The 26,537-nt window shown below is 41.8% G+C and overlaps 1 protein-coding gene and 1 long non-coding RNA gene across 3 annotated transcripts in view; both read left to right on the top strand.

The window, feature by feature from the left end:
• LOC135617451 (uncharacterized) overlaps window positions 1-26,537 on the top strand; it is a 58,442-nt gene that overhangs the window by 30,871 nt on the left and 1,034 nt on the right. For both annotated transcript variants that reach the window (XR_010488747.1, XM_065117653.1), the window contains exons 2-8: window positions 16,923-17,079; window positions 17,209-17,309; window positions 20,227-20,352; window positions 20,474-20,594; window positions 20,709-20,793; window positions 22,323-22,436; window positions 22,523-22,562. Coding sequence is in view for 1 of the 2 variants with exons in the window: in XM_065117653.1 (XP_064973725.1) it covers window positions 16,923-17,079; window positions 17,209-17,309; window positions 20,227-20,352; window positions 20,474-20,594; window positions 20,709-20,793; window positions 22,323-22,436; window positions 22,523-22,562 (744 nt within the window). In the remaining variant the exon portion in view is untranslated. The remainder of the gene's footprint in view (window positions 1-16,922; window positions 17,080-17,208; window positions 17,310-20,226; window positions 20,353-20,473; window positions 20,595-20,708; window positions 20,794-22,322; window positions 22,437-22,522; window positions 22,563-26,537) is intronic.
• On the top strand, window positions 22,569-26,516 carry LOC135617452 (uncharacterized). The gene is made up of 3 exons (XR_010488748.1): window positions 22,569-23,111; window positions 23,204-25,493; window positions 25,586-26,516. It is a non-coding gene; the product is annotated as an uncharacterized LOC135617452 (long non-coding RNA).

The raw sequence follows: 26,537 nt of genomic DNA, 5'->3' as shown, positions 1-26,537 counted from the left end.
GATACTTGTTCTTCACAGTCGCTTTATTTAGGGCTTAATATTCAATGCATAATCGGAGGCTACCTTCTTATTTCTTTTGGAAGAGAATTAAAGCTCTGAATGCTGCTTTAGAACTATGAATGAGACCATCACTTAGCAGCTCATCTAACTACTTGAGCTTTGCCAACTTAGGAGGGGCTTTATAGTATGGTGGTCTTGCTTTGGGCTTCACTCTTGGTTCCAACTTGATACGATGATCTACGCCTCTATGCGGAGGCAGAGTTTTTGACAACTTGAGTGGTATAACATTTGCAAGCTCCTTCAAAACGTTCACCACCACACCAGATTCTTGGGTCGTTACCATATCAAGTGACTTTAGTTTCACTGTAGCTACGAAAGTTAGTTCGCCCTTACGCACCCCTTTCTTCAGTTGTAATGCATTCACAATGTATTTTTGAAAGAATGTTTTGAATTGCATGATCACTATGGGCTAACTATAAGCATGATGTTAATGTACGCATGGCATAGGCTTAAAAATATATGGATTGCAATAAGTATTGCATGCAGGTATATATTATGACATGTGGTATGAGAGTTCACGTATATGTTATAACGTGCATTATGGGAGCGCACATATATCTTACGATGTGTGGTGTGGGAGTGCATGAATATGTGATGACAGGTGATGAGCATATAAGTATGACGTGCGGCGTAGGAGTGCACGTATATGTTATGGCATGTAGTGTGGAAGTGCATGTATATATTATGACATACTGTCACGGACAAACTTCGAAACAGGGTGTTTGATGTAATGCTTATGTATGTCCGTGTCTTTTGGCATGTTCATGCCTTGTACAACATGTAGAGGGGCGGCCGAAGGCATAATAGTCCCATTTTAGTTGGGTTGGTGGCCTCTTTAGGCTTGTAAATAAAGGTTGTGTCATGTGGACACGTGCGAGAGCTTTTCGGTCTGTAATGGACCATTTTACCCTTTGTTGTGCCACTGTTCAGAGCTTGTAAAGTCTGTTTATAATTTGCATTGTCTATGAAGTGTTTTTCGGAGATGTTTGCTTGTGGATCCCGATTGAGGCGTTCTCTCTAACCCGTTCTCTCTTTTGTTGGTCCTAAGGGACAATGGGAGGCTTCGGGGAGGTTGACCTTTGCGGACGGACACGCAAGGGTGCCGCACGACTTAGGCAAATCCAGCTAAGTCCATGTCATATGGTATCAGAGCGGGACAAGCACTTATAGAAACACTTGACATGCAAACGTGGGGGACCTAGCGGGGCTGCGTTGAGGGCAGTCAGCACACGCGCGACCGTTTGAGGGAAAACGGGCATGGAGATGTAGGGAAAAGAGTCGCTCAAAGGAGTGGGCATCTGAGATTGGCATTCAGAGGAATGGCCAACCCTTCGCGCAAGAGGCACCATGAGAACAAGCAAGCTTGGAAGAATTTGGAGCGCACAAAGGTTGGGATGGCTGAGTTTGAGCTACGGCTCAACGTTGACAACTATACTTGATGGTGCTCTAGGCAAGCGAGGCGCTTGGCAAGAATGAGACCATGCAAGGTGGAATGAGTTGCTTAACGACCAAAAGAGTTATGCAAAGCTCACAGAGGTGAGGGGAATTGCTAACTCGAAAATTTGGTACTCATGCATGGGCTTGTATGCGGACGACGGAATGTTCGTGGCCATCCCAAGGCGACCGAAACTCGGCGCCATGGAGCATTGAAACTTTCTCTTCGGCATGTGAAGGATACACCCGTCGGAGGCTAAAGTGTGCAACGAGGTCAGCATGTTGCTAGGCCTTGAGGGGTGCAGCGGGGGCTGTATTGACATGGAGTCGCAATCTAGCAAGTGCGTTTGCAGGAGGCAGAACAGTGCACAGTTTGTTCGGCAGATCGGAGTAGTCCAAGGGGATGGTGGTCTCCGAAACGAAGAGAGATGTTGCTCCAACGGGATAGTTACCCAGGAGGGATAAGTCCTAGCTCTCCAGAGGGAGAATCATGTGAGACGGACCTCACATGTTGAGGAGGAGTACCTCAACAAACAACAACTCCACGAAGCTCGATGGACTGAGCAAGCGGCGAGGAGTTGTCGCATGATCTCGCTCGAGAGAATGTATTGGTGGATGCATTGCGAGATCAAGTGGGGGAGCGACCTAAAGCAACTTAAATGAAGGCACACTTGGAGTCGATGTGGAGATCGGACTCAAGGGAGGGCTGACCCATGGAATGGTGGGCACGAGGGCCATCATCGACTCAATACAAAACCGAGGAGCGGAGCAACTTGGGTGTAACTGTCACGCCACCCCCATAGAATTTAATTTCCATTCAGGAGGTGTGAACCTAATTCAAGATTAATAATATTTAATTTCAATAAACAATCCAGGATCCAATCACACATTTGAGGTCACTAAGAAAAACATTCAAGTCATTCACCTCTACAATCCACAATTCACAAAACCTGTGCAGTTTATAATCATATATCATGTCACTAGATGATTCTTAAAATCCAAAAGCAACTTAACTAAACCATAACTATATCATAAATCCATAAGCGCGGCAATTAATACAATCACAAAACCAACATATACTACATGTTTATATCAGTACACAGTTTAGACTTAACATTTCCAAAATCCTGACGTAAGAGGTACTTATCAAATATTTACAAGATACATCAATCTAGATTTGTCATTGATATTTCATTACACCCAAAAAGAACTTATACAACATCAACCTATCAAGTACAAAATATTTGCCCCAAAATCTTCTAGTCTTCCACTGCCTCAACCCAATTTACACATTTTAGTGAGCGATAAGCTATCCTGAAAAATTTATATAGCAACGGGGTGAGCATATAAAGCTCAGCAAGTGACTAACATATCCATAGCAAAGAGACAGGTTTCAAACAAATAAGGTATCAAAATACAAAGCAGAGATACAAGATGAAACAGTAGCATGTTTTGTTTGAATGCAGAATTACAATGTCATATCGTTCGAAGCACGTTTTGTTCATACAATCGAGAAAAGGTAATTGGAGCATATCATTGGCATAAGGAGCATATCAATGACATATGATAATTTCAAGGCATAACAAAGACGTAAGGAGCATTTTGGATATCATGAATGCAGAATTACGATGTCATTTCGTTTGAATCACGTTTTGTTCATACAATCGAGGAAAGGTAATTGGAGCATATCATTGGCATAAGGAGCATATCGATGACATATGGTAGTTTTCAAGGTATAACAAAGACTTATAACATGTCATAAATATATCAAAGAACAAAACATGAATAGAAGCTCAAATGTCACATGACGATGCAAACATATCAATCTTATCCAAAGCATATACAGAAACACATAACCAAAGCTCTGGATATCATATCAAACATATAGAAGGTGTAGTGGGATCTCAGTCAGAATGTGATTCATCCATTTCTGAATGACCACCTGACAAAAGTCTCCCACGTCTGGGAGCTCCATCCACCCACGTCTAGGTGAAGTTAAAGGGGGCCGGCAGAGCATCGCAGGCTCTAAGCACATACCCACATAGCGGGCAACAAGCGCATATCCTTTACCATTTCTGGCAAGGGTCCAGACAATCCCACACACCAGAGTACAAGAGGGCAGTTTTAACAATAAGCAGCATATATCGGAAGCACACGCGGAACAACAAAGCGTACATGTGCCTTTACGAGTCAATCCGAAGTAAGCAATAATCTTTCACAAGTATATTCAGATTTGAAAGGAAGCAAAAGCAAGAGCATACAAGGATTTCAAGAAATCACATATAGCTCAATTGAAATAAGAAAGTTAGGTGAATACAATGGCCAGCGAAATGAAACTGGAAGAGGCACATTTCAAAAGCAAATGCGGAACAATGGGATGCATGTGCCGAATTACGATGCAAACATGAACTTTAGATGATAGCTGCAGATATACAAATCAATAAAGGACTAAAGTATACAGGAATTTAAGATAATAATGTAAAGCTTAACTGAAGTAAGAGTTTTTGCCAAAATCGATTTCCAAAGGAAGTAACAAGGAAAGCCGAAATCGACCAAAGCTCGATTCTGGCAGAATTTGATAGGAACATTGTATGAACTATTTGGATAACCAATTATGCTCCAATTTATACAAAATAGGTGTCATTAGAAAGCTTTGTCAATCTAGTTTTATGCAAATCAAGTTTTACAAGATTTGGAATTTACAACCGGGAGTTATAGATAATTTCGCAGCGAAAGGTCTGAAAATATTAGCTCTGTTTTACTGAATCCATAGGGTCGATGAAAGCAGATGTTTCAGTTAGCAATTGTACTCCAAAAATTTCAAATCAGGTATATACAGTAAGCATTTTGAGTCTAGCTTCGAATAAAACATACTTTGTATGAATCTGAGTTCACAACAGAAAGTTATAAGTAGTTAAGCAACAAGAGGTCAGAAATTTCGGTCCCTGTTTTGCAGAATCTGTAGGGTTAATTTAAACAGAAGTCTTAGTAGGCATTTAAACTCCAAATCATTCGATCTTTATATCAAAATAAAGATTTTCTTGTCTACTTTCAAATGGAACAGGTTTTGTCTAAATCAGAGTTTATTACAAAATGTTATGATCGAAACATTACATAGAGGTCAGATTACCGAAAAATTACAGATTCATATCTTTATATCAAAACGAAAGAAGGTTTGGTTCTCAGTTGAAATCTTTCAAATTTTGCAGAATAAAAATAGAAACAGAGATTAAGGTTACTGTGGGATTGGGTTAGAACACTTGCCTTAGATGAGTTTGATTCCCAAATATAGGGAGTTGATGCAAAACCTCAAACAAAGTTTCCTCTTCTTCTTCTTCTTCTTCTTCTTCTTCTTCTCCTCAAACTAACGTTGGCTGCAACTCTTCAGGTTTGTTTTCTTTAACCTTTCATCTACTTATTTGGGTTTTGGCTAATGCAAAAGTTACAAGGTGTCATGCATGCATGAAAGGGGCTAGGTGTCATCTTTGGAGCAAAGATAAGTGGCACCCTTAGGTTAGCTAGTGACACTTGTCCAATATTTCTTTTTTTTTTTTTTTTTTTTTTTAACTTAAATCTGAATCTTTCATAAATTATATCAAACTTCTAATATTTACTCTTAGGTCCCTAGCCATAAACTTTTAATATAATATCATTTAATATAAAATAATCATTAAATAATCCTTATTTTTACAAACAAACCTTTTACTAAATTTTCAAAAATGGGGGATGTTACAGTAACTTGGCGAAGTACCCAAGCAGCATGAAGGGAGCCAACATAGAAGTTGGAACGTGGAGCAGAGGCACAGTGCTTTCCTTAGACAGAGGTCAAGGACATGAACTCTTGCAGAGGCAATAGTAGGATCATGTTGTTCCATGGGTCCTTCATTCTGACAGAGCGGACTCATCTTGCATGGTGCCAAAGACGAAGGGAACTTCGGGGCATATGCACCTTATCTCGGAGAAGCATTTGATGGAGGAACTAAGGCGACTCAATTTGCGGAGGCGAAGTTGGGTTCAGAAGGCCTTAGCACAGGGCAAGAGGACACAGAGGCGGGTACTCTTGAAGAATATGCCACAGTGTTGTCATTCGAGTTGCTATGAAGGAAGCGGTGCGCAGCGGAGATTGTGCTGGTAGGGGCAGAGGCCCAGGATCCAGACAATGGTGCACAAATCACAGTGAAGTCGGTGGACTTCGGGAGCGACTAGGCGACGGACTGTCCTAGAGCGGTGCTTCATCTAGGTGTAACCCAAGAGTGGGTGGATGAAGGTCGATTGCCAAAGGAGCGAACAAAATCGAAGGTGGAGGAGACCCTGCGATGTATTGGCAGAGGCCACACATGGAGGGTTCACAATTCGAGTTTATTCCACAAGGATCAGAATGCAATGGAGATGTCACCAGGAGGCGACATGGTGCAGCGGATCGTGGTGGAACAGTTCGTGGCAATGCGACACACACGACCTAGTCCCGGGAGGGACTAGATCATATGGAGGTATGATCGGGAGCTACTGGGAGCTCCACTTCGGTGAACAACACGACGGCAAGAAGGGCTATGGATTCAAGGGGTGAAGGCCATGGTACCGCAGAGGCGGGTCTTCCGTGCGTGCATCGAATTTTGCTTCGGATGAAAGCCTTGGTCATCAGCATATGGGGGTTGGGTTCTACCAAGGGAAAAGTTTGAATGCAAGTACCAGTGAGTTCCATGGGAGGAACTTGATCATGCAGAGGTATGATCGAAGCAGTTGGAGAGTTGGACTGCTCCAGAGCTCATATTCGTTTAAGGGGCCCGACAAGTCAGGGGACAAGGTCGAGTAAGCGAACGTTGCTACCAAGGAAGCTAAGGAGAACAGAATCGGTGCAAACCCTACAATGTGATGGCAGAGGCCATGCATGGGAGTTGCAGTCTGTCTTTCCATCGACCAAACAGACTGCTTGGAGAACACAGAAGTGTTGAAGCAGGAGGTCGAAAGGGGCGAGGAAGCGACGACGAGTCCAGCGGGACTTAGCTACCCAAAATCAAGCATCAGTCAGAATGGAGGTGGACTTAGAGGAGTGCCACAGAGACATATCTACTGATCGTGAAGAAAAGGGATACAGATGCGAGGAGACGGATAGTAGGGCCATGGGCTGGCAGCGCCATGGTACCGTAGAGGCGGGACTTTCGTGAAAGTCATTGATCCCTTGCTCTCACGGAGTGAGAGTGCTTGGTCGTGAAAGGGGCCGAGGAGGTGGAGCATGCAGAGGCAATCTCCAAGTACCGAGACAAGGCTGAAGGGCAGAGGCCAAGAAACTTCGTAAGACCGGTGTCAACAAGTTTCTCATCAAGATAGCCGTAAGTGAAGGACTTCGGGTCATGCAAGAGTGCACGACCAAGGAACGAAGCAGGCAGTACACGGTGCTGTACCTTTGCTACTCAGTGGAGTAGGCGGCAGGGTTGATGGAGAAGACGGTAAGCCGTAAGTGAAGCATGCAGAGGCAATCTCCAAGTACCGAGACAAGGCTGAAGGGCAGAGGCCAAGAAACTTCGTAAGACCGGTGTCAACAAGTTTCTCATCAAGATAGCCGTAAGTGAAGGACTTCGGGTCATGCAAGAGTGCACGACCAAGGAACGAAGCAGGCAGTACACGGTGCTGTACCTTTGCTACTCAGTGGAGTAGGCGGCAGGGTTGATGGAGAAGACAGTACAATCCCAGAGGCGACCTCATCTATCAGAGAATTACTCCAAGTTGGGGTGAAAACTTCCTACATTCCAGAAGTTCAATGGCATTGAGAAGGTGAATCACAGTAGCTAACTCAACGCAAGGAGTGCAAACACTTCAAGTACTTCAGAAGTGTGAGCAAAGAGCAGGCGAAGGCCAGTAACCAGCTCGATGCATGAAGTACAACCTCGAGGAGGCGGGCGAAGTCAAGTAACCTTTGCCTTCTCAACTCTTAAGAGAATGGGCGAAACCGAGTACCCCAGTTCTCTTATTTATCCAGCAGAGGAGCTCTGCACAAGTTCAAAGACCCTTCGAGGATAATGGAAGACAATAGTTGTCAAATCCTCACCTACGGTGATCAGTGCTACTGAGAGTAGATTGTCCGCTTCATTTCCCAACGAAATGCCAATCGAAAGCGGAAGTGATGCGAACCTACTTGGATGTGACAACTAACTGAAAGAAGAGTCAATGAGCAGATTTTGTGGAGGAAGGACCCAAAACTTTAGAAGTTTGCGAGGCGATGCTCGTTAAAGCTCCAACAAGCATCCACCCAGTTCAAGCAGCATGTGGAAATTTTGAGAAACTAGCGCAGTAAGAATGGCCTTTTCCTTCATTTGGTGGATCCGCAGGAATCAACGAGGATCAACACAACTCAGCCAACCCCACACCAGAGTCAGAGTCATTGGCGAGTTGAAGCAGCATGGCGGATCAAAGGTTCGACTACTCAAAAACAGCAGCGAAGAGCAGCTGGGAGTCAGGAGGCGCATTGCAGCTGGAGCAGAAGATTGAAGACTCAGCAAAGGTGAAGAGTTGCAGTGTTCACAAAGGCTTCGACGAGGATGTCGAAGGGATAAGTGGGGGAGAATGTCACGGACAAACTTCGAAACAGGGTGTTTGATGTAATGCTTATGTATGTCCGTGTCTTTTGGCATGTTCATGCCTTGTACAACATGTAGAGGGGCGGCCGAAGGCATAATAGTCCCATTTTAGTTGGGTTGGTGGCCTCTTTAGGCTTGTAAATAAAGGTTGTGTCATGTGGACACGTGCGAGAGCTTTTCGGTCTGTAATGGACCATTTTACCCTTTGTTGTGCCATTGTTCAGAGCTTGTAAAGTCTGTTTATAATTTGCATTGTCTATGAAGTGTTTTTCGGAGATGTTTGCTTGTGGATCCCGATTGAGGCGTTCTCTCTAACCCGTTCTCTCTTTTGTTGGTCCTAAGGGACAATGGGAGGCTTCGGGGAGGTTGACCTTTGCGGACGGACACGCAAGGGTGCCGCACGACTTAGGCAAATCCAGCTAAGTCCGTGTCAATACGGTGTGAGATTTCATGTATATATTATAACGTGCTATGGGACTGTACATATATCTTATGATATGTGATGTGGGAGTTCATGGATGCTCTATAAATTCTTTAATGCAAAATTCTAGATGCAATAGTCTAATCATCAATTTTTGACTTAAATACATTAACAATAATTGTTTTTTCCCCTCTTATATGGAATGTTTCGATACCTTTTTTCAGAGTTTCTAGATGTCTGATAGCCTACCCAGGCTGTGTGACAAGGGGAAATCCTTTCTCTCCTAATGTAGAGTTTGGTGATTCCTGTTTTTGGTTTAATCCTTATCGAGTAAGGAAGAGTCCTTATCAAACTGGAAGAGGATTGATCAGTCCTGATCAGTTGAGAACCGAGCCGTTAGGATTGTTTTACCTGATCAGGTGGGCCTCGACAGATGATTTAAATATTCAGCGGAGCATAACATCGTGATGGTTACCATGTTTTGCATTCTTCATATATGGCATCTCTAGGATAGACTTTAAAAGTTTAGGCACTTAATTAATAATGATGTTCATTTAAAATGCTTTGAAGATGAGGATAATGTTGAATCTCGGATTTTGATGATGAAACCAATTGATAAGTGTTTATGAATTGATCTGCGTTTTGAGTGACGGAAGATGCTTTGATCAGGATGAGACAATTAAAGCAAGAAGAATCATATTGGGCTGGTGGAATATGTCAGAAGATTGGATGTTTAGCCGAAGGATCGGATGACGTATCGACAGAAGGCTTCGGGCCATGGATTCAGGCATCGGGCTAGGAAGAGCAGAAATTACGCCAAGGATATTGGAGTTGCAGAGGTCAACTAGCCGATTGGGCAATAGGTCGTAAAAGAGGACGATGCGTCGAATAATCGGACGAAGCGTCGATGGACCAATAACATGCCGGACAACATGATTCATGCTTAGTAATAATTATCTAGATTGAAGTATATTTTTAGATGTGCAGGATTAACTACGATAGCAAGGTATAAAGCAAAATGAAATCCCGGAGTCAAGAACGCGATTTCATTGAGAGTTCGAGAGTTCGTCGGAAGTCCGGACGTTCGTCGGATGTTCTGTCAGAATTGACCGAGAAGTTCTGGAGCTTGCCAAAGAAGCTCGTCGGAACTCGCCAAGAAGATCATCATGAATTCTAGGAGCTTGCCTGGAGTCCGTTGGAATATTGCCGAGAGATTGTCGGAAGTTCGCCAGAAGATCGCCGGAAGCTTGTCGGAAGAAACCCAGACTTACGGACTTTGTTAAGCTTAGTAAATGTCTTAACATTCGTAGTTAGTACATAATAGGGATTAGAATTAGGCCAACCTAATTAGGGGATAGTTGGGCCAACTTTGGGCTTTGTTGGGCCAAGAGAAAGGCCTAAACAATGACCAAACAGGTGAAACCGTCGTGGCATAGTCTCCGAGATTGTGTTAGGTGGTAGTACCGATAGTCTGGGCGGTGGTACCTCCCAAACTCAATCTCCAAGACTGTCTGGGTGGTGGTATTGCCAATCTGGGTGGTGGTACCGCCCGGTGCAGGCGGTTGTACTGCCCGTACCCTGAAATTTCGGGGATTTGAATTTTAGGCTCCAAATTTGAATCCATTTGGGGCCTATAAATACCCTAGCTATTCCTGCATTGATTAGGAAGAAATATTGAGTAAAACTCTGTGATTCTAAAGTTGTAAACCTTAGAAAGATGAGTTCCCTCCTCCCAAAGCTTATAGAGAGTTCTAAGGGAGGTGTGAGAGGGATACCTTGTAAAAGAGGGTTGTAAAAGGTTGTCTCCTAAACCCGTGAAAAGGAGAAGAGGGGTGTAAAAGGGTAGTTGGTCTTCGCTCACTCAAAGAAGACCAATAGTGGATGCCGGTGGTCTCGACGGAAGAGGAATCGGCGAAGTGGATATTGGTCACGACGACCGAACCACTATAAAAATTCTGGTTTGCGTTTCTCTTGTGATATTTACTTTACTGCAAACCACTTTACTTGCTTTACATCCACTATGCTCTTCCGTACGCTTTCAAAGTTAATACCTTTACGAAACGGTTTTTTGTCGGAAACATATTTAATCGCAACTAAGTTTTGAACCGACATAATTTTTACCACTGCACTAATTCACCCCCCCTCTTAGTGCCGACTTTTTTCCTAACAATTGGTATCAGAGCCTCGTTATTTCTCACTTAGTTTAACACCCAAGAGAAATAGCTCTTTTCGGCTTTCAAGAGGGACTTTCTCTTATTCGTTCTCCTTTGTTCAATGGGACGGACTACACATATTGGAAAACTCGAATGAGAGTTTTCTTACTTTCTTTGTATTTGAATTTATGGAATATTTTCGAAAGCGGTTTTCGAAGGTCTTCTCCTCTAATGAACCATTGGAATGATTTGGAGAAGAGGACTTTTTCTTTAAATGCTAGAGCTATGAATGCTCTATTTTGCGCCTTGGATAAAACCGAATTTAAGCGAGTTTTTACTTGCGAAATGGTTTTTGACATTTGGCATACTCTTGAAATCACATATGAAGGAACTATCAAAGTTAAAGATTAAAAAATCAACTTTTTGATGCATAATTTTTAACTTTTTCATTTGAAACCAAGCGAAACCATTGGAGACATGTACACCCGTTTTACGGATGTCGTCAATGGTTTAAAAGCACTTGGTAAAAGTTTTTTGGACTTTGAACTTGTAAACAAAATTTTACGTTCTCTTAATAAGAACTGGGATCCGAAAGTAACCGTAATACAAGAGGCAAAAGATCTTAATAATTTTTCACTTGAAGAACTTTTTTGTTCATGAATGACATACGAAATGACGCACAATGCACAAAACGAAATTAAGAACATCCTTCCAAAGAACAGGAAGGATTTCGAACTTAGAACAATCGAAGATCACTCGAGTTTAAGCTCAAGTGATGGTGAACTTGAACTCCTCACTATGAAATTTAAAAAGTTCTTGAAGTAAAAATTAAAGAATAAAAATAAACTTAAAAAGAATGCAATTACTTGCTATGAATACAAGAAGAAGCAATCTTAGACGAAACGAGCTCATCCAAAGATGAAGAACAATCCAACAAAGGCGAGGTGACAAACTACGCCTTAACGATTTTCAACAATGAGGTAAAATACTCAAACAAAACCCCCCCTTAGTTTATCTCGAAATTACATGATGCTTTGCATGAGTTATTTTTAATTTAACTTAGAAAAATTATTTTTCTTGAAAATTACATGTTTAATAATGTAATGAATAATGCTAAAAATAAAAATTTTAGGAATCATGCTTATCCTTCTATTAATGATTATGAAAATTACATGTTTTATGTTAAATGAATAAAATGTTAGATTTAAATCTAATGACAATCCTATGTATGTTTTTCAAGAAAAATAATGTGTATCTTGATGATTTCCGATTTTGATTGAAATCATGCTTGTTGTCTTAATGAAAATATTAAGAGGTTTGATATCATGCTTAATGTGAATCGGTGCATGATGATTTGAAGAAATGATGATTTTTGGTTTATTGATCTTGATGGTTTTTATGACGAAATTTATTTTTCAATCCTAAACGATTTATGCATGTTCTTATTTGACATAAAATGATAAATGCATACTTGTATGAAACCAACAACTTAAAATGAAACATCTCTATCTTATCGAGTTTTGAATAAGAGATTGAAATACATATTTATATTGTTTTGAATCTCTTGAACTATGAAAGTGATTTTGATGATTTGATGATTTAAATTTGAATAAATTTTTTTTATCTAAATCATGATCTTGATTCATTGATATTTATAAATTAAGATTTATTATGAATCAAGATTTTTTTTTATCATTCTCCTATGATTCTACTTGGTGTTTTCTTAAAAGGAGATTTTCTAAATGAATCATGATTTTTTGAAATTATAATTTTTATAATTCATAATGAATTGAGAGATATTATATATGAATCGAGATCGTTTATGTGTTCTCTCATGATATCTTTTTGCTATAAGAATGTCTTCATCTATATCATGATCTTGAATTCTCGATATTGATACTTAAAATTTTTCTATGAATTAAGATCTTGTTTTTAAACTCCCATGTTTCTTTTTGTTATTTTCTAAAAATAAGATTTATCAAAGTGAATCATATCTATTGATATACATGAATTGAGATCTTGTTCTCCTACTATTCTTTTTGCTATTCACCAAAAAGAAGACTTATTCTAATAAACCATGATATGCTACTTGACATCTTTTAAGGTTTATGACTTGAATTTTTTTATATAAAATTTCTTGTATTTATGAAGTATATCTCATCACCAAGTTCTTTTTGATATTCTTCATGTGATGATATGAATGCAGGCAATATTATGATTTTGACATTCATAACTTGATTTTTTTAGATTGAAATAATGACTAGAATATTGATATAATTATGAATGGTGATTTGGTATTATGCATGCAATACTTCAACTTATGATATTGATGCATGCAGTTATGAAATATTCATGATAAAAAAATTATTTTGACATTCATGACTTGATTTTTCATCTTTGTTATTTACCTTTGTCATGATTTGAAAATTATTGTAAAAGGAAAAAGAATTACAAAATTATTTTCTTTCCTTCTTTTTGGAAAATGACAAAGGGGGAGAAATTTTGCTAGCTTGCATACTTCAAGAAGAAGTAAAAAGCTTGCTCATCCCAAAAGATGTAAAAAATTTTGCCAACTTTCATGTGTAAAATTTGCTAGCTCACAAATTACAAGGAGAAAAACTTTCTAGGAAGCAAAGTTGCTAGCTTATTCAAAAATGATGCATGCAATACTTATGATTTTATTATGATGATGTATTTGATGTATTGCATATCATGTATGAGAATCATGATTAAAATTGCATTGACTTGAATTAAATTTAAATTCAAGGTTTATCTCAATTATGACATATTGAAATAAGAATGACACTTTATTTTTATCATAATTTCAAAATTGATGAATTACACCATTGTTTTGTTATTCCTCTCTTTTTGCTAATGACAAAGGGGGAGAAAGAATTTCTAGCGTGCACATCATGAAAAGAGGCAAACTTGTTAGCTTGCACAAGTCAAGAAGATGCAAAAACATGTTAACTTGCTAGTCTCAAAAAAGAAGCAAAGATTGCTAACTTATATATTTCAAGAAGCAAAAGTTGCCTTCTTGAACATCTTAAATATTGCTAGCTTATATGATGTAAAATTCAAAATTTTTACTAGCTTGCAATGATGATAAAACTTAAGATTTATTATGCAATGATTTGAACTTGAATGTCTAAAAACATTTGTTTGTTACACTTCTCCTTTTTGTAGATGACAAAGGGGGAGAAGTATGATGTTATGCATAAGTTTATGATAACATATTGCTTGGATTTTTGAATCCAAGAGTCTCTATTAATATGGCATATTGATAAGGGGAGTTTGTTTAAACTCCGTCATCAATTGATTGTCATCATCAAAAAGGGGGGAGATTATTGAATCTCGGATTTTGATGATGAAACAACTTGATAAGTGTTTATGAATTGATCTACGTTTTGAGTGACGCGGGATGCTTCGATTAGGATGAGACAATTAAAGCAGGAAGAATCATGTTGGGCTGGTGGAACATGTCAGAAGATTGGACGTCTAGCCGAAGGATCGGATGACGTATCGACAGAAGGCTTCAGGCCATGGATTCGGGCATCGGGCTAAGAAGAGCAGAAATTGCACCAAGGATATCGGAGTTGCGGAGGTCAACTGGCCTATTGGGCAATAGGCCGCAAGAGAGGACAATACGTTGAAGAATCGGACGAAGCGTCGATGGACCAATGATATATCAGACAACATAATTCATGCTTAGTAATAATTGTCTAGATCGAAGTGTGTTTTTACATGTGCAGGATTAACTACGATAGCAAGGCATAAAGCAAAATGAAGTCCTGGAGTCAAGAACATGATTTCGTTAAGAGTTCGAGAGTTCATCGGAAGTCCGGACGTTCGTCAGATGTTCTGTCGAAATTAACCGAGAAGTCCCGGAGCTTGCCAAAGAAGCTCATCGGAACTCGCCAAGAAGATCATCATAAAGTCTAGGAGCTTGCCGAGAGTCCGTTAGAACATTGTCGAGAGATCGTCGGAAGTTCGTCGGAAGATCGCTGGAAGAAACCTAGACTTACGGACTTTGTTTAGCTTAGTAAATGTCTTAAAATTCGTAGTTAGCACATAATAGGGATTAGAATTGGGCCAACCCAATTAAGGGGATAGTTGGGCCAAGAGAAAGGCCCAAACAGTGACCAAACAGGTGAAACCGTCGTGGCATAGTCTCCGAGACTGTATTAGGCGGTGGTACCGCCAATCTGGGTGGTGGTACCGCCCAGTGCAGGCGGTTGTACCGCCCGTACCTTGAAATTTCGGGGGTTTGAATTTTGGGCTCTAAATTTGAATTCATTTGGGACCTATAAATACCCTAGCTATTCCTGTATGGATTAGAAAGAAATATTGATCAAAACCCTGTGATTCAAAAGTTGTAAACCTTAGAAAGTTGAGTTCCCTCCTCCCAAAGCTTAGAGAGAGTTCTAAGGGAGGTGTGAGAGGGATACTTTGTAAAAGAGGGTTATAAAAGGTTGTCTCTTAAACCTGTAAAAAGGAGAAGAGGGGTGTAAAAGGGTAGTTGGTCTTCGCCCATTGAAAGAAGACTGATAGTGGATGCCAGTGGCCTCGATGGAAGAGGAATCGACGAAGTGGATGTAGGTCACGACGACCGAACCACTATAAAAATTCTGGTTTGTGTTTCTCTTGTACAATTTACTTTACTGCATACCACTTTATTTGCTTTACATCCACTACGCTCTTCCGTACGCTTTCAAAGTTAATACCTTTACGAAACGGTTTTTCGTCGGAAACGGATTTAATCGCAACTAAGTTTTGAACCAACGTAATTTTTACTGCTGCACTAATTCATCCCCCTTCTTAGTGCCGACTCTTTTCCTAACAGATAACACATGATTTCTATGCTACCCATATTATCCCGATCTATATCTTAATGGTATTACCAGTTTACAACTGTATCAACATGTCTATCAATTTTCTAGTGTCTTTAAACATTGGCATGTTGAGGTGTATCAAACTAACTTTACCTCTTAGCTCATATTGTTTGGATGAGATCTCAGCACAGGTACCAGGATGAAATCTGAAAGTGGCATCTAATTGAAGTTATGTTATTTGCTGAGGTTATTCTTGTCATGTTTGATTGCTGAAGTGTTGATGCATTTTAGCTTCCAATCTAATGATCATTATGTAGAATCAGAAGCATGAAATATATATGGTTGCACTTATCAACAAACCATGTTTGACAAAGATCTGGTATGGACCCGATTCAGATGGTTATGAACAAAAACTACCCACTACATACAATAATGTCCTAGTTCGCCAACCTTTGTGGTGATAGGATGTACCCCATATTGGTGTCATTCTGTTTCAACAATTTATTTGACTTAACTTTCAATCCAAATTATGACACTATTGATTTATCTTAACTCTTTCTTTTTCTTTGCCTCTTCCCTTCTTCCTCAGTTCCATGTAATGGTTAAAACTCTTTCCTTTCTCTACCCTTCTCTCTCACACAAGGCAGACATTCATGCACTTAAACACACATGTATCCATGCATGTGTGTTTCATAAGTGCCCTTCAGAAACTTATACATACATGCTCAGCAATGGGTAGAGCCACCTAGATATCTAGAATCCAAGAATGATGCACTATGCTCATACCACTTCCAGTATGTTTCCTGCATCATTTTCCTGCAATAAGGGGCATCCAGCTTCAACAAATTTTAACTTTCCTTTTTCAAGCAACCAGCTCTCTTTAAGTCGAGCTAATTCTAGCAGTGAACATTTCTTTTTTATCACCAAACAGGCGACCTTTTCTAATGTCAATTGCCTGCTGCTCCGCTACCTTATGTTTCCAATGCAGCCTTATTCTCAAACATAGTGTTTCAAACTCCGAGGAATTAAGCAGTATGGACGAGATCTTTGACAACCTTTTAGTGGGTTTGGACACATGTTGGCATCTTGATGGCCTGCTGGTAATCAAAGTTTATAAAGCCAGATTGAATATGGATTAACACATCCATTCTGAATCTGAGATGCCCATGAAAATAATGCAGACTGGTGTTCTGGGGAAACAAAGATTCTCTTCCAGTTAAATGATTAAACTTATCCAAGACAGGAACTCTACCTGTTTTAGTGGATGGTTTCCATAACTTTTTTAAGTTTATATTTTGGTAATCTTGGCTTAACTGAAGCTATATCTATTACTTTGGTTCTGATGGTTCTTAGTTTCTCTTAAATTCAATTTATGTTGCAAGTTGTGTCCAGAATCCAGTTGTACAGTTGGTCTTTTTATGTTCTGATATCATAATTGGCTTTCTAGGATCCTAACCTGGTTGTGGAGGCAATGTCTTCAACTAGTTCGTCTCAGTCATCAAGAGCCTCAGACAGACCTTCGTCACAATCAGCTCAATCATCAAGATCATCGGATAGACTTTCATCTCAGTCAGCTGCTCAGAATGTGAGGTCACAAAATTCAGGTGGATAGGAAGAAAAAACCTTTTTCATTTATTATTTGACTAGAAATTCTCAGATTTTTACAAAATATATCTTAAGTATGCTTTTGGAAAAAAGAAAATATATCTCCAAAATTCAAGCATGCGGTGCAGGGTCTGGTAGTGGAAGTACTGGAACAGCTGCATCAATGGGCAGGAATGCTAATTCATCGAGGCTATATCAACGATCTATACATTTTTCTGCCAATGCTTGGGTATATAAAACATTTTCTATCCTAACTTTCTCTCCTGTTTAATTGTACATAAAATACAATGATATTACAGTGTTTGACTGCTAGAATTGGTTGCTTTCTTTTCAAGTGTTTCATGCTGATCTTAATTTTCCATATACTACATATTTGATATTTCTACTACTTATTTGTTTAGGCTCTCAGATTTGTCCTCTAATTTTGAAGATTTGTATGTATATTGCTGTTTCGTGCTGAAGATATTCCGCAAGCACTCTTGCTAAATGAAACTGTTATATCTTCACTAGTACTTCAAATACTGCATAAGTTTATATATTTCATTTTGAAACTTGTCAAATATACTAGCAGGATTTTAACCTAGCACACCTTAAATTACTTTCTCCAATTTCATCAGTCAGTTATTATACCCCTCTTTTTGTGTGTTAAATATCTTGGACATTTTTGTTCATGGATTGATTATACAAGAAACATAAACTCTTAAGGCTCTTGGACTTGTCACAGTTCTATCAAAATCAAAATATTGGTCGAAGATCTAAATAATTTCTAGATGTTTTCATGGATTTTTAGCCTCTGGAATACTGACAATTCTTACTGGTATACTTTCTCATAGTTAGTTAGTTATCCACACCTGAACAGCCCTCTCTTTAGGGGCAGAAAGCACACAAAATCTTTGAAATTTTGGTATTACTTTAATATGATAAATAGAGAATAACCTGACATTATCAAATGGTCATGAAGACTTCAGTTAGTTCTATTCCTTATCTGTCAATGTCAAGGCTTTTTGTGTTTTTTATTTCTCATGCTTTATGTAGGTCTTTGTGGGGAACTCTTGGACTGCAAAATTAGATATTTGCTGATTTAGCTGCTGGATTTGGATCCATTGATAAGAATAAGAACCATGTTGTGCAATTAGCATGGCATTGCAGAATTGGCTGCTAATTAATGAATAATATCATCGTTGCTTCAATCAGAGGAGTATCATTTGATGTCCTCGTTGGACTATATTATACTACCTATAAGTTCCAATGGAATATAAAGAAGCAGTTAAATAATTATCTCCATTGATCCAAGGCTGGACTTTGGTTTTCATTGCAAAATATTCTATTATCCTGCAGAAAGAAAAATTATGGAATGAACAGTAATGTTGTTCACAAGATCTTAAGGGTCTATCTAAACCTGATTGAAAGATTTTTTTATTAGCTCCATTCTTACATAGGAGTGGCGAATAACAAAGAAGGTAGGTGTAGTGATTTAAAAAGGCGCTCGGGCGCTCGCCTAGGCGCTTGGGCAAGGCAAGGTAAGGCCCGAGCACCTCGCTTCATTTCCAGGCAGCGCGCTTCAAAGAGGCGTCACCTGGGCGCTCGCCCGAGCCCAGGCATCGGGCGCTTCAGGCGAGCGCCTGGGTTAAACCAGGCGACCGAACCAGCATTTGAGGTCTGGTTCGGTCTTCGGTGCTTTAGTTGGTTCAATCGAACCAACTAAAGCACCGATATCAGCGTGACTTCCCCAACCCTAACCCTGTTCGCCGCTCCCGCTCCCGCTGCTATCGTTGCCATTATCTCCGCTTGCCGCTTCCGCTCCTGCTCCCGTTGCTCGCTGCTATCGTTGCCACTGTCTCCGCTCGCCGCTTCCGCTCCTGCTGCTGCCGGTGCTGCTGTTGTCACTTGCCGCTCCCGTTATCGTTGCTGCTGCTCGTCGTTGCCGTTGCCACTGTCGTCGCTCGTAGCTGCCGCTCCCGCTCTTCTCAGTTAACACCCTCGGTCTTCCGACTTTTCCCTTACACTCTTCTCCTCTTTTGATAGTATATTGATAATAGTATACAATATACAGTTAACAGTATACAATATACTGTTATATACAGTTAACTGTATACAGTATACTGTTAACAGTATACTGTATACTGTTAACTATATACTAGTAATAGTATTTGTATTTATTAGATTAATTTAATAGTATATTTTTATTTAAAAATTTAAATAATTATATTTATTAATTATATTATATATTTTTATATTTTAGCGCCTCACTTCGCTCGGGCGAGCGTCTAGCGTCTCAGGCATTTTTGGACCTTGGCGTCTAGCGCTTTTTAAATCATTGGGTAGGTGGGCTTTCTTAAACTATGGCAAACTTCTTGTTCCTATATTTCTCCTGTTGCTTCTTGTAGGACTCTTAGATGAGGTATGGGTCCGACTGCTAGGTTTGTGTTTGCATAGGCCATAGGGTTCCTGATTAGTAATCTCTGTTCACTTTTGGAGATCAACCAATGGCCGATCATGTATTCTGATCCACAGGGCTCATAAACTGTATTATATTAGAGAGAGATCAAATAGAAATTATTTACATTGGCTTACGTTTCCTTAGGAACATTTTGTGGGCTTTTTCTAAGTTTTAACTTGGTTCTACTATACCATAGTTGTCAAGGTTCTAAGGTCTCTACCATAGAGCAGGTGAACCTTAAGTTGTCATTATTGATACCATGTTTCTCACAGAAGCTGATAATGTCCTTTTAATTCTGTAAAAGAACTTGGGCTTGTAACCCGAAATCAGGTATTTGTTCCTGTACACTTGTGTTCAATTATTTGTTGTCAAAAATGTCCTTGCAGACACCTGGTTCATATTAATTCAAAATTGTGTTTATCTGTGAAAATGCTTCTGCCACCATTATGGGCACATATAAATGAGCTACTTTACCGTGGCATTAAATGTTACCTTCTAAAATGTGTTGCCCAATGCACAAGGCTCCCACCAAAGCATGGTGTAGAAGTTGAAGTTCTCAGTCTTTATCTCACCAAACAGAATTGATTGGATGCTCTACAATCCTTATAAGGAACAATGACAAAAATGCTTATTGTTTACTCTATTAAGTTGCTTTTTGCATATTGTTGTTCATCTGCTGTAAATTATTGAATTTTGATCGTATCAGGTACTAGTGGTCGTTGTGCTTGGGATGCTTCCAGTTTTGCCAAGAAATCTTTCAAACAAGGCATATCATTTGTCGTTGCTGGGTACTACTTGTTCCTCGGTTTATTCATTATACACTCTCTATGGGGTGAGTTTTAGATAAGTCATTACAGTTTAAAACCTTGCATCATGAAGTTTGGTTTTAGCTGCATTAGTCGAGCGGTACACTTTACCATTACATATCCTCTATTATCTTTTTCCCTTTACAGAAACCGAGGGCATGGAACCTCCCTGCTATCCAAACATGGTTTCAAACACTGATCGGAGCAAAGGATTTTATTCATTTGATATATTGTATTACACTTGTTACATCACAGCTACACTTTAAATGTGAGTTACTTGAATTTGTTGTTCTTTGAACTTCTTAGTGGAACTACATACTGTTTGAGTCTTTGTCATGGTTTGATGTTGATTAGGATCCTTTAATGCTAATTTGCTTGACAGTTGCTCTCATACCTGTATTTTCTTGGGCTCTTGAGCATGTGGCCAAATTTCTAAGGCGTAATTTTGCACATTCTTCTTTATACAGGTAAATAAGTTTTTGTTTGAGACATTGCTTGCCAGAGACAATAGTGGATAAGCTGCTTGATTGTTCTTCAATTTTTTTAACCTCATCTGGAGCTTCAATTGTCTTCTGCTTGTTAGACGGAAAAGGAGCAGTAATTTCCCATGTATTAACGTCATGAATAGACATGGATGATATTAGATACTGGGTGGGAACTCATGTCTTGGCTGCATGCTGTTTATAAGAGAAATATCATTGATATAAGGGCTCACGAGCACATCAGCAAGGAAGTTTCACTATTTTAATCACAATACTAGACTACTAGGGAGTAATTTCCTGATTGTGGTTTATGTTTTTGCTGTATGCAAAGCTCTAGTCTGAACTTAGTTTTCTATCAGATGAGTGTTATGTTAAACATATCTTAATTGCATACAAAAATTATTTATCATGTGGTACTAAAACATTTACAGCATAATTTTGGTGATGCATTTAACATCTCAATTAGTGTGGTTATTTTCAAGCTTCGGAATGTTTTGAGAGTTATTTCCTTGATATATAGCAGGTGTCTGTTGAATGCACTTGTAGTTTTCATTGAAATTTGTAGTGCAAGCAGAGCATACTTGTTATTGGCATGCATCATTTTGATGCTGACATGCCAAAATTTATGATCACAACATGATGACCTGATTCATTTGTTGCTGAAAAGGCCTAGCAATTTGTATATTCTCAAGCCCAATGTAACTATTTGTTTGTTAAACATATTATTATACTAAATTAAGTTCAAATACTTATTTGAAGCATAGAAACATGTAATTATACTGTCATTGAGCTATATACTGGAACCAGTAGAATAATTCATTGAAAATAGAAAATAAAAAAATCATCGACTTCTGATAGTTGAACAGTGGATATAATTGGTTAAAACTTTTGCTACGTTTAGACTATAACACATGAGAATAGTGATAATCAATCAGAGACTTGTATTAACAATGAGGTCATATTTTTATTGTGGTTTAGAATATAAAAAACAAAGTAGGTTAGATATCATTTTGGATCATAAAATGAGTTTATTTTCCACCAGAAAGCACTTTTTAAGTATAATTGCAGAAACCTAATATATTATATACAATTTAACCTTTTGTTACGGTGGAGCTCATCAATTGTAGGCACAAAGTTTGGAGCCTTTGCCATGCCTGCTCTTTAACTTTCATTGCGCAAGGCTATGCTTTTCCAATTCCTCTTTCTTGCTACAACATGATGAACAAAGAGTTTCTCATGTTCATGGACTCAAATAATGTCTTATCTACAGTGGCATGAACAAAAATTTTCTCATGTTCATCAAACTGTACATAGGAACATTATATTTGATGTATCTGTCATAATTTTGTTAGTTTCTTCACAAGTATGGGACTAGTTGTTAAATCTTTATATCTATTACAAATAATAGTCATACTTTATTATTTGATTATGATTTCTAAAGTGCTTTACTTGCTTCTTCAGAATAAATGATAAGAATAATCAACTAAAGTAATGGTTACTCATTTCATGAACAGGAAATACTTGGAGGAACCTTGTTCGTGGGTAGAGGCAAATGGAACTACATTGAACATTCTAAGTTCAAACGCGGAGATTGGATTGGGCTTTCTTCTAATCATATCCTTATTCTCGTCGGTTGATCTACATTATTCTGTTGTTTCTACTTTTTTATCTTTTCAAGATCTGATGCATAGAATTTCAAATTTTGCTGATGCAGGTGGCAGCGCAATATTATTCAGACATTCATATACTGGCAGGTTAGTTCTGTTGGCTATAACAATGCAGAACCGATCAAGACTTCTTTTAGAACTATGTACAGTTGCATTAAGTTCAATGCCATGGGCAGCAAGACTATTTTAGTTCAATTACTTTGATTGTCTTATTGGTGCATTTTTAATCTGGGTTGTGTTTCAAGCATACAGAAAAAAAGATGACTGTTCTGAATGGATTGGTAGGCAAGAGATATCTCTTTACTGATCCGAAGGATGAAAACGGATTGTTATGACTTGGTAATGGAAAAACCGTATCTGTTATGGTAAATAACTTTTTTAGCCGTGGCCTCGGGACCGACGCGGTTCGTTCAGGGGTCCGAATGGCGGGGATCTTGCGTGGCATGCCTCGGGTCCTTCTGGTGGCCGACCACGGTGATCTGGATGTCCCGTCAGGGGGAGAGCTCTGCCGCAGCGTCGGGGAAGAGGCAACCTCGTCTCGCACCTGCACACTGGTCGGGTCGGAGGCTCGACCCGGCCTCTCCGACGATCAAGTTAGCGACGTGGAGAGGGTGGTGGAAGAGGGAGTGCTTCTGTGTGAGTTGTGTCCCCCTTTTTCTTCCTCATTCGTTTAGAACTCTGGAGTATTTATAGATGAGTTTGATGTTACCTGATGTGGCTGCTTGCAGGGGCAGGACAGTACCTCTCGTGGCGTCTGACATTGCCATTGGGGTTGCGTGGAGAACCGGGCTGCCGTAGGGTATGGGCACGCCTCGGTCGACGTGCTCCTTTGCCTCGGTCGAGCGCACGGAGTCAAATGCTGAGGTTGTTGGCTGAGAGCTGGTGACGTTGGCGCACATCAAGTCGGCATTAATGCTTGCTTCCTCGGGCAGTGCGTCCACCTGGCGTGGTTGACGTCGTGGCGTGTCACGTCGCCATTTTTTCCCTTATCATATTCCCCCCCCCCCGAAAGGAGCTATGCGTCGGTTGTCACGCAAGGGGAGTCCGATGCATGGCTTCTGTCTTCAGGTGGGCTGGCCGTACGGACACAGTTTCGGGGAGAATGGAGCCGAGGAGCACGACGCAGGCGGGCTGGCCGCGCAGGCGTGGTATCGGGTGGCGTAAAGCCGAGGAACCGAGGAGCACGACGCAGGCGGGCTGGCCGCGCAGGTGTGTCCCGGGTGGCATTAAGCCGAAGAGCCGAGGAGCACGACGCAGGTGGGCTGGCCGCGCAGGTGTGTCCCGGGTGGCGTAAAGCCGAAGAGCCGAGGAGCACGACGCAAGCGGGCCGGCCGCGCAGGTGTGTCCCGGGTGGCGTAAAGCCGAAGAGCCGAGGAGCACGACGCAGGCGGGCCGGCCGCGCAGGCGTGGTCTTCAGGCAACACGCAGCCGAGGAGCACGGCGCAAGCGGGCTGGCCGCGCAGGCGTGTCTCGGGGAGTATGGAGCCGAGGGGCACGAAGCAGGCGGGCTGGCCACGCTGGTGTGTCTCGGGAACACGGAGCCAAGGAGCACGACGTAGGCGGGCTGGTCGCGTAGGTGTGTCTCGGGGATGATGGGAACGAGGAGCATGACGCAGGCGGGCCGGCCGCGCAGGTGTGTCCTAGGTGGCGTAAACCCGAAGAGCCGAGGAGCACGACACAGGCGGGCCGGCCGCGCAGGCGTGGTCTTCGGGCAACACGCAGCCGAGGAGCACGACGCAGGCGGGCCGACCGCGCAAGCGTGGTCTTCGGGCAACACGCAGCCGAGGAGCACGGCGCAGGCGGGCTGGCCGCACAGGCGTGTCTCGGGGAGTATGGAGCCGAGGGGCACGAAGCAGGCGGGCTGGCCACGCTGGTGTGTCTCGGGAACACGGAGCCAAGGAGCACGACGCAGGTGGGCTTGTCGCGCAGGTGTGTCTCGGGGATGATGGGAACGAGGAGCACGACGCAGGCGGGCAGGCCGCACAGGTGTGGTCTCGGGCATCATGCTGCCGAGGAGCACGACGCAGGCGAGCAGACCGCGTAGGCGTGGTCACGAGGGCCATGCGGCCGAATAGCACGACGCAGGCGGGTAGGACGCGCGGACGTGGTCTCGGACACCATGCGACCGAGCAGCACGACATAGGCGGATAGGCTGTACCGAGGTGGATCTCGGTAGTGTGTGACCGAGGTGCTCGGCGCAGGCAGGCTGCGATCGAGGAGCTCTCGGGCAAGCTGTGGCCGAGGAGCTACTTAGGCGGGCAGGCCGCACAAAGGTCTCGGACCGGCTGTGGCCGAGGAGCTCTCGGGCAGGCTGTGGCCGAGGAGCTACTTAGGCGGGCAGGCCGCGCAAAGGTCTCGGACCGGCTGTGGCCGAGGAGCCGAGGAGCCGAGGAGCTACTTAGGCGGGCAGGCCGCGCAAAGGTCTCGGATCGGCTGTGGCCGAGGAGCTCTCGGGCAGGCTGTGGCCGAGGAGCCGAGGAGCTACTTAGGCGGGCAGGCCGCGCAAAGGTCTCGGACCGGCTGTGGCCGAGGAGCTCTCGGGCAGGCTGTGGCCGAGGAGCTACTTAGGCGGGTAGGCCGCGCAAAGGTCTCGGACCGGCTGTGGCCAAGGAGCCGAGGAGCCGAGGAGCTACTTAGGCGGGCAGGCCGCACAAAGGTCTCGGACCGGCTGTCGACCCTCGGCAGTCGGCCCTCGGCCTTCGGATCCCTCGTCATTCAGGCTCTCCTTCTAGCGCCAATCTGTTATGGTAAATAACTTTTTTAGCCGTGGCCTCGGGGCCGACACGGCTCGTTCAGGGGTCCGAATGGCGGGGATCTTGCGTGGCGTGCCTCGGGTCCTTCTGGTGGTCGACCGCGGTGATCTGGATGTCCCGTCAGGGGGAGAGCTCTGCCGCAGCATCGGGGAAGAGGCAACCTCGTCTCGCACCTGCACACTGGTCGGGTCGGAGGCTCGACCCGGCCCCTCCGACGATCAAGTTAGCGACGTGGAGAGGGTGGTGGAAGAGGGAGTGCTTCTGTGTGAGTTGTGTCCCCCTTTTTCTTCCTCGTTCGTTTAGAACTCTGGGGTATTTATAGATGAGTTTGATGTTACCTGATGTGGCTGCTTGCAGGGGCAGGACAGTACCTCTCGTGGCGTCTGACATTGCCACTGGGGTTGCGTGGAGAACTGGGCTGCCATAGGGTATGGGCACGCCTCGGTCGACGTGCTCCTTTGCCTCGGTCGAACGCACGGAGTCAAATGCTGAGGTTGTTGGCTGAGAACTGGTGATGTTGGCGCACATCAAGTCGGCATTAATGCTTGCTTCCTCGGGCAGTGCGTCCACCTGGCGTGACTGACGTCGTAGCGTGTCACGTCGCCATTTTTTCCCTTATCAGTATCTAGTTTATCAGCATTCATTTTTAGATGCAGATGGTCCTCCATAAACCCAAACAGCCAGCTGTCACCCTAACTATTGGTCTCTTCACTGATACTAGGGATGAAAATGGATCAATACGATTTGGTAAGAAAAAACCATATCTATTTTGTCAGCAGACCTTTAGTGATTTAGATACAGATGTAAACAAATACTAAATTCTATATACAGCTTGCATTTGGATTGCATTTTGGGCTGATGCAATGGAAATAATACATAAGTCGAGTCTGACATTGATAGATAATTAAGAAAAGAGTTCAAATCAATCAATCATTAAATTTTTGGAAAGGAAAATTTTAGAATAAATGTGAAAGAAAAGGATTGGGAGAAAAAGAGAGAAAACTGTATATAAAAAGAATCAATTAAATAACAACTTCCTTAGGTTAGTATAGATTGATTAAGTTTGGATACTCAAATAAAGGATAGAATCGAACCCCATGTTTGTATTTTTAAGACTCATAGCAGAGTTGGATACAGATGGGCACACACTTCAAAGCCATATCTGGCCCGTCGTTGATATGAAAATGGTTTCAAATGGATATTTTGCAACCCACCTTCACCTTTGATAATTTTTTTCCCATCAAAGTTTTGTAGCTTGTTATCAGTGTATTCCATCTTGAGTAATTCTCTCCTCCTTGACTGTAATCGC

Source organism: Musa acuminata, chromosome BXJ2-7 (genome assembly GCF_036884655.1).
Source record: "Musa acuminata AAA Group cultivar baxijiao chromosome BXJ2-7, Cavendish_Baxijiao_AAA, whole genome shotgun sequence".
In the NCBI taxonomy this organism is placed as follows: domain Eukaryota; kingdom Viridiplantae; phylum Streptophyta; class Magnoliopsida; order Zingiberales; family Musaceae; genus Musa; species Musa acuminata.
This window is presented reverse-complemented; position numbering and strand designations above follow the sequence as displayed.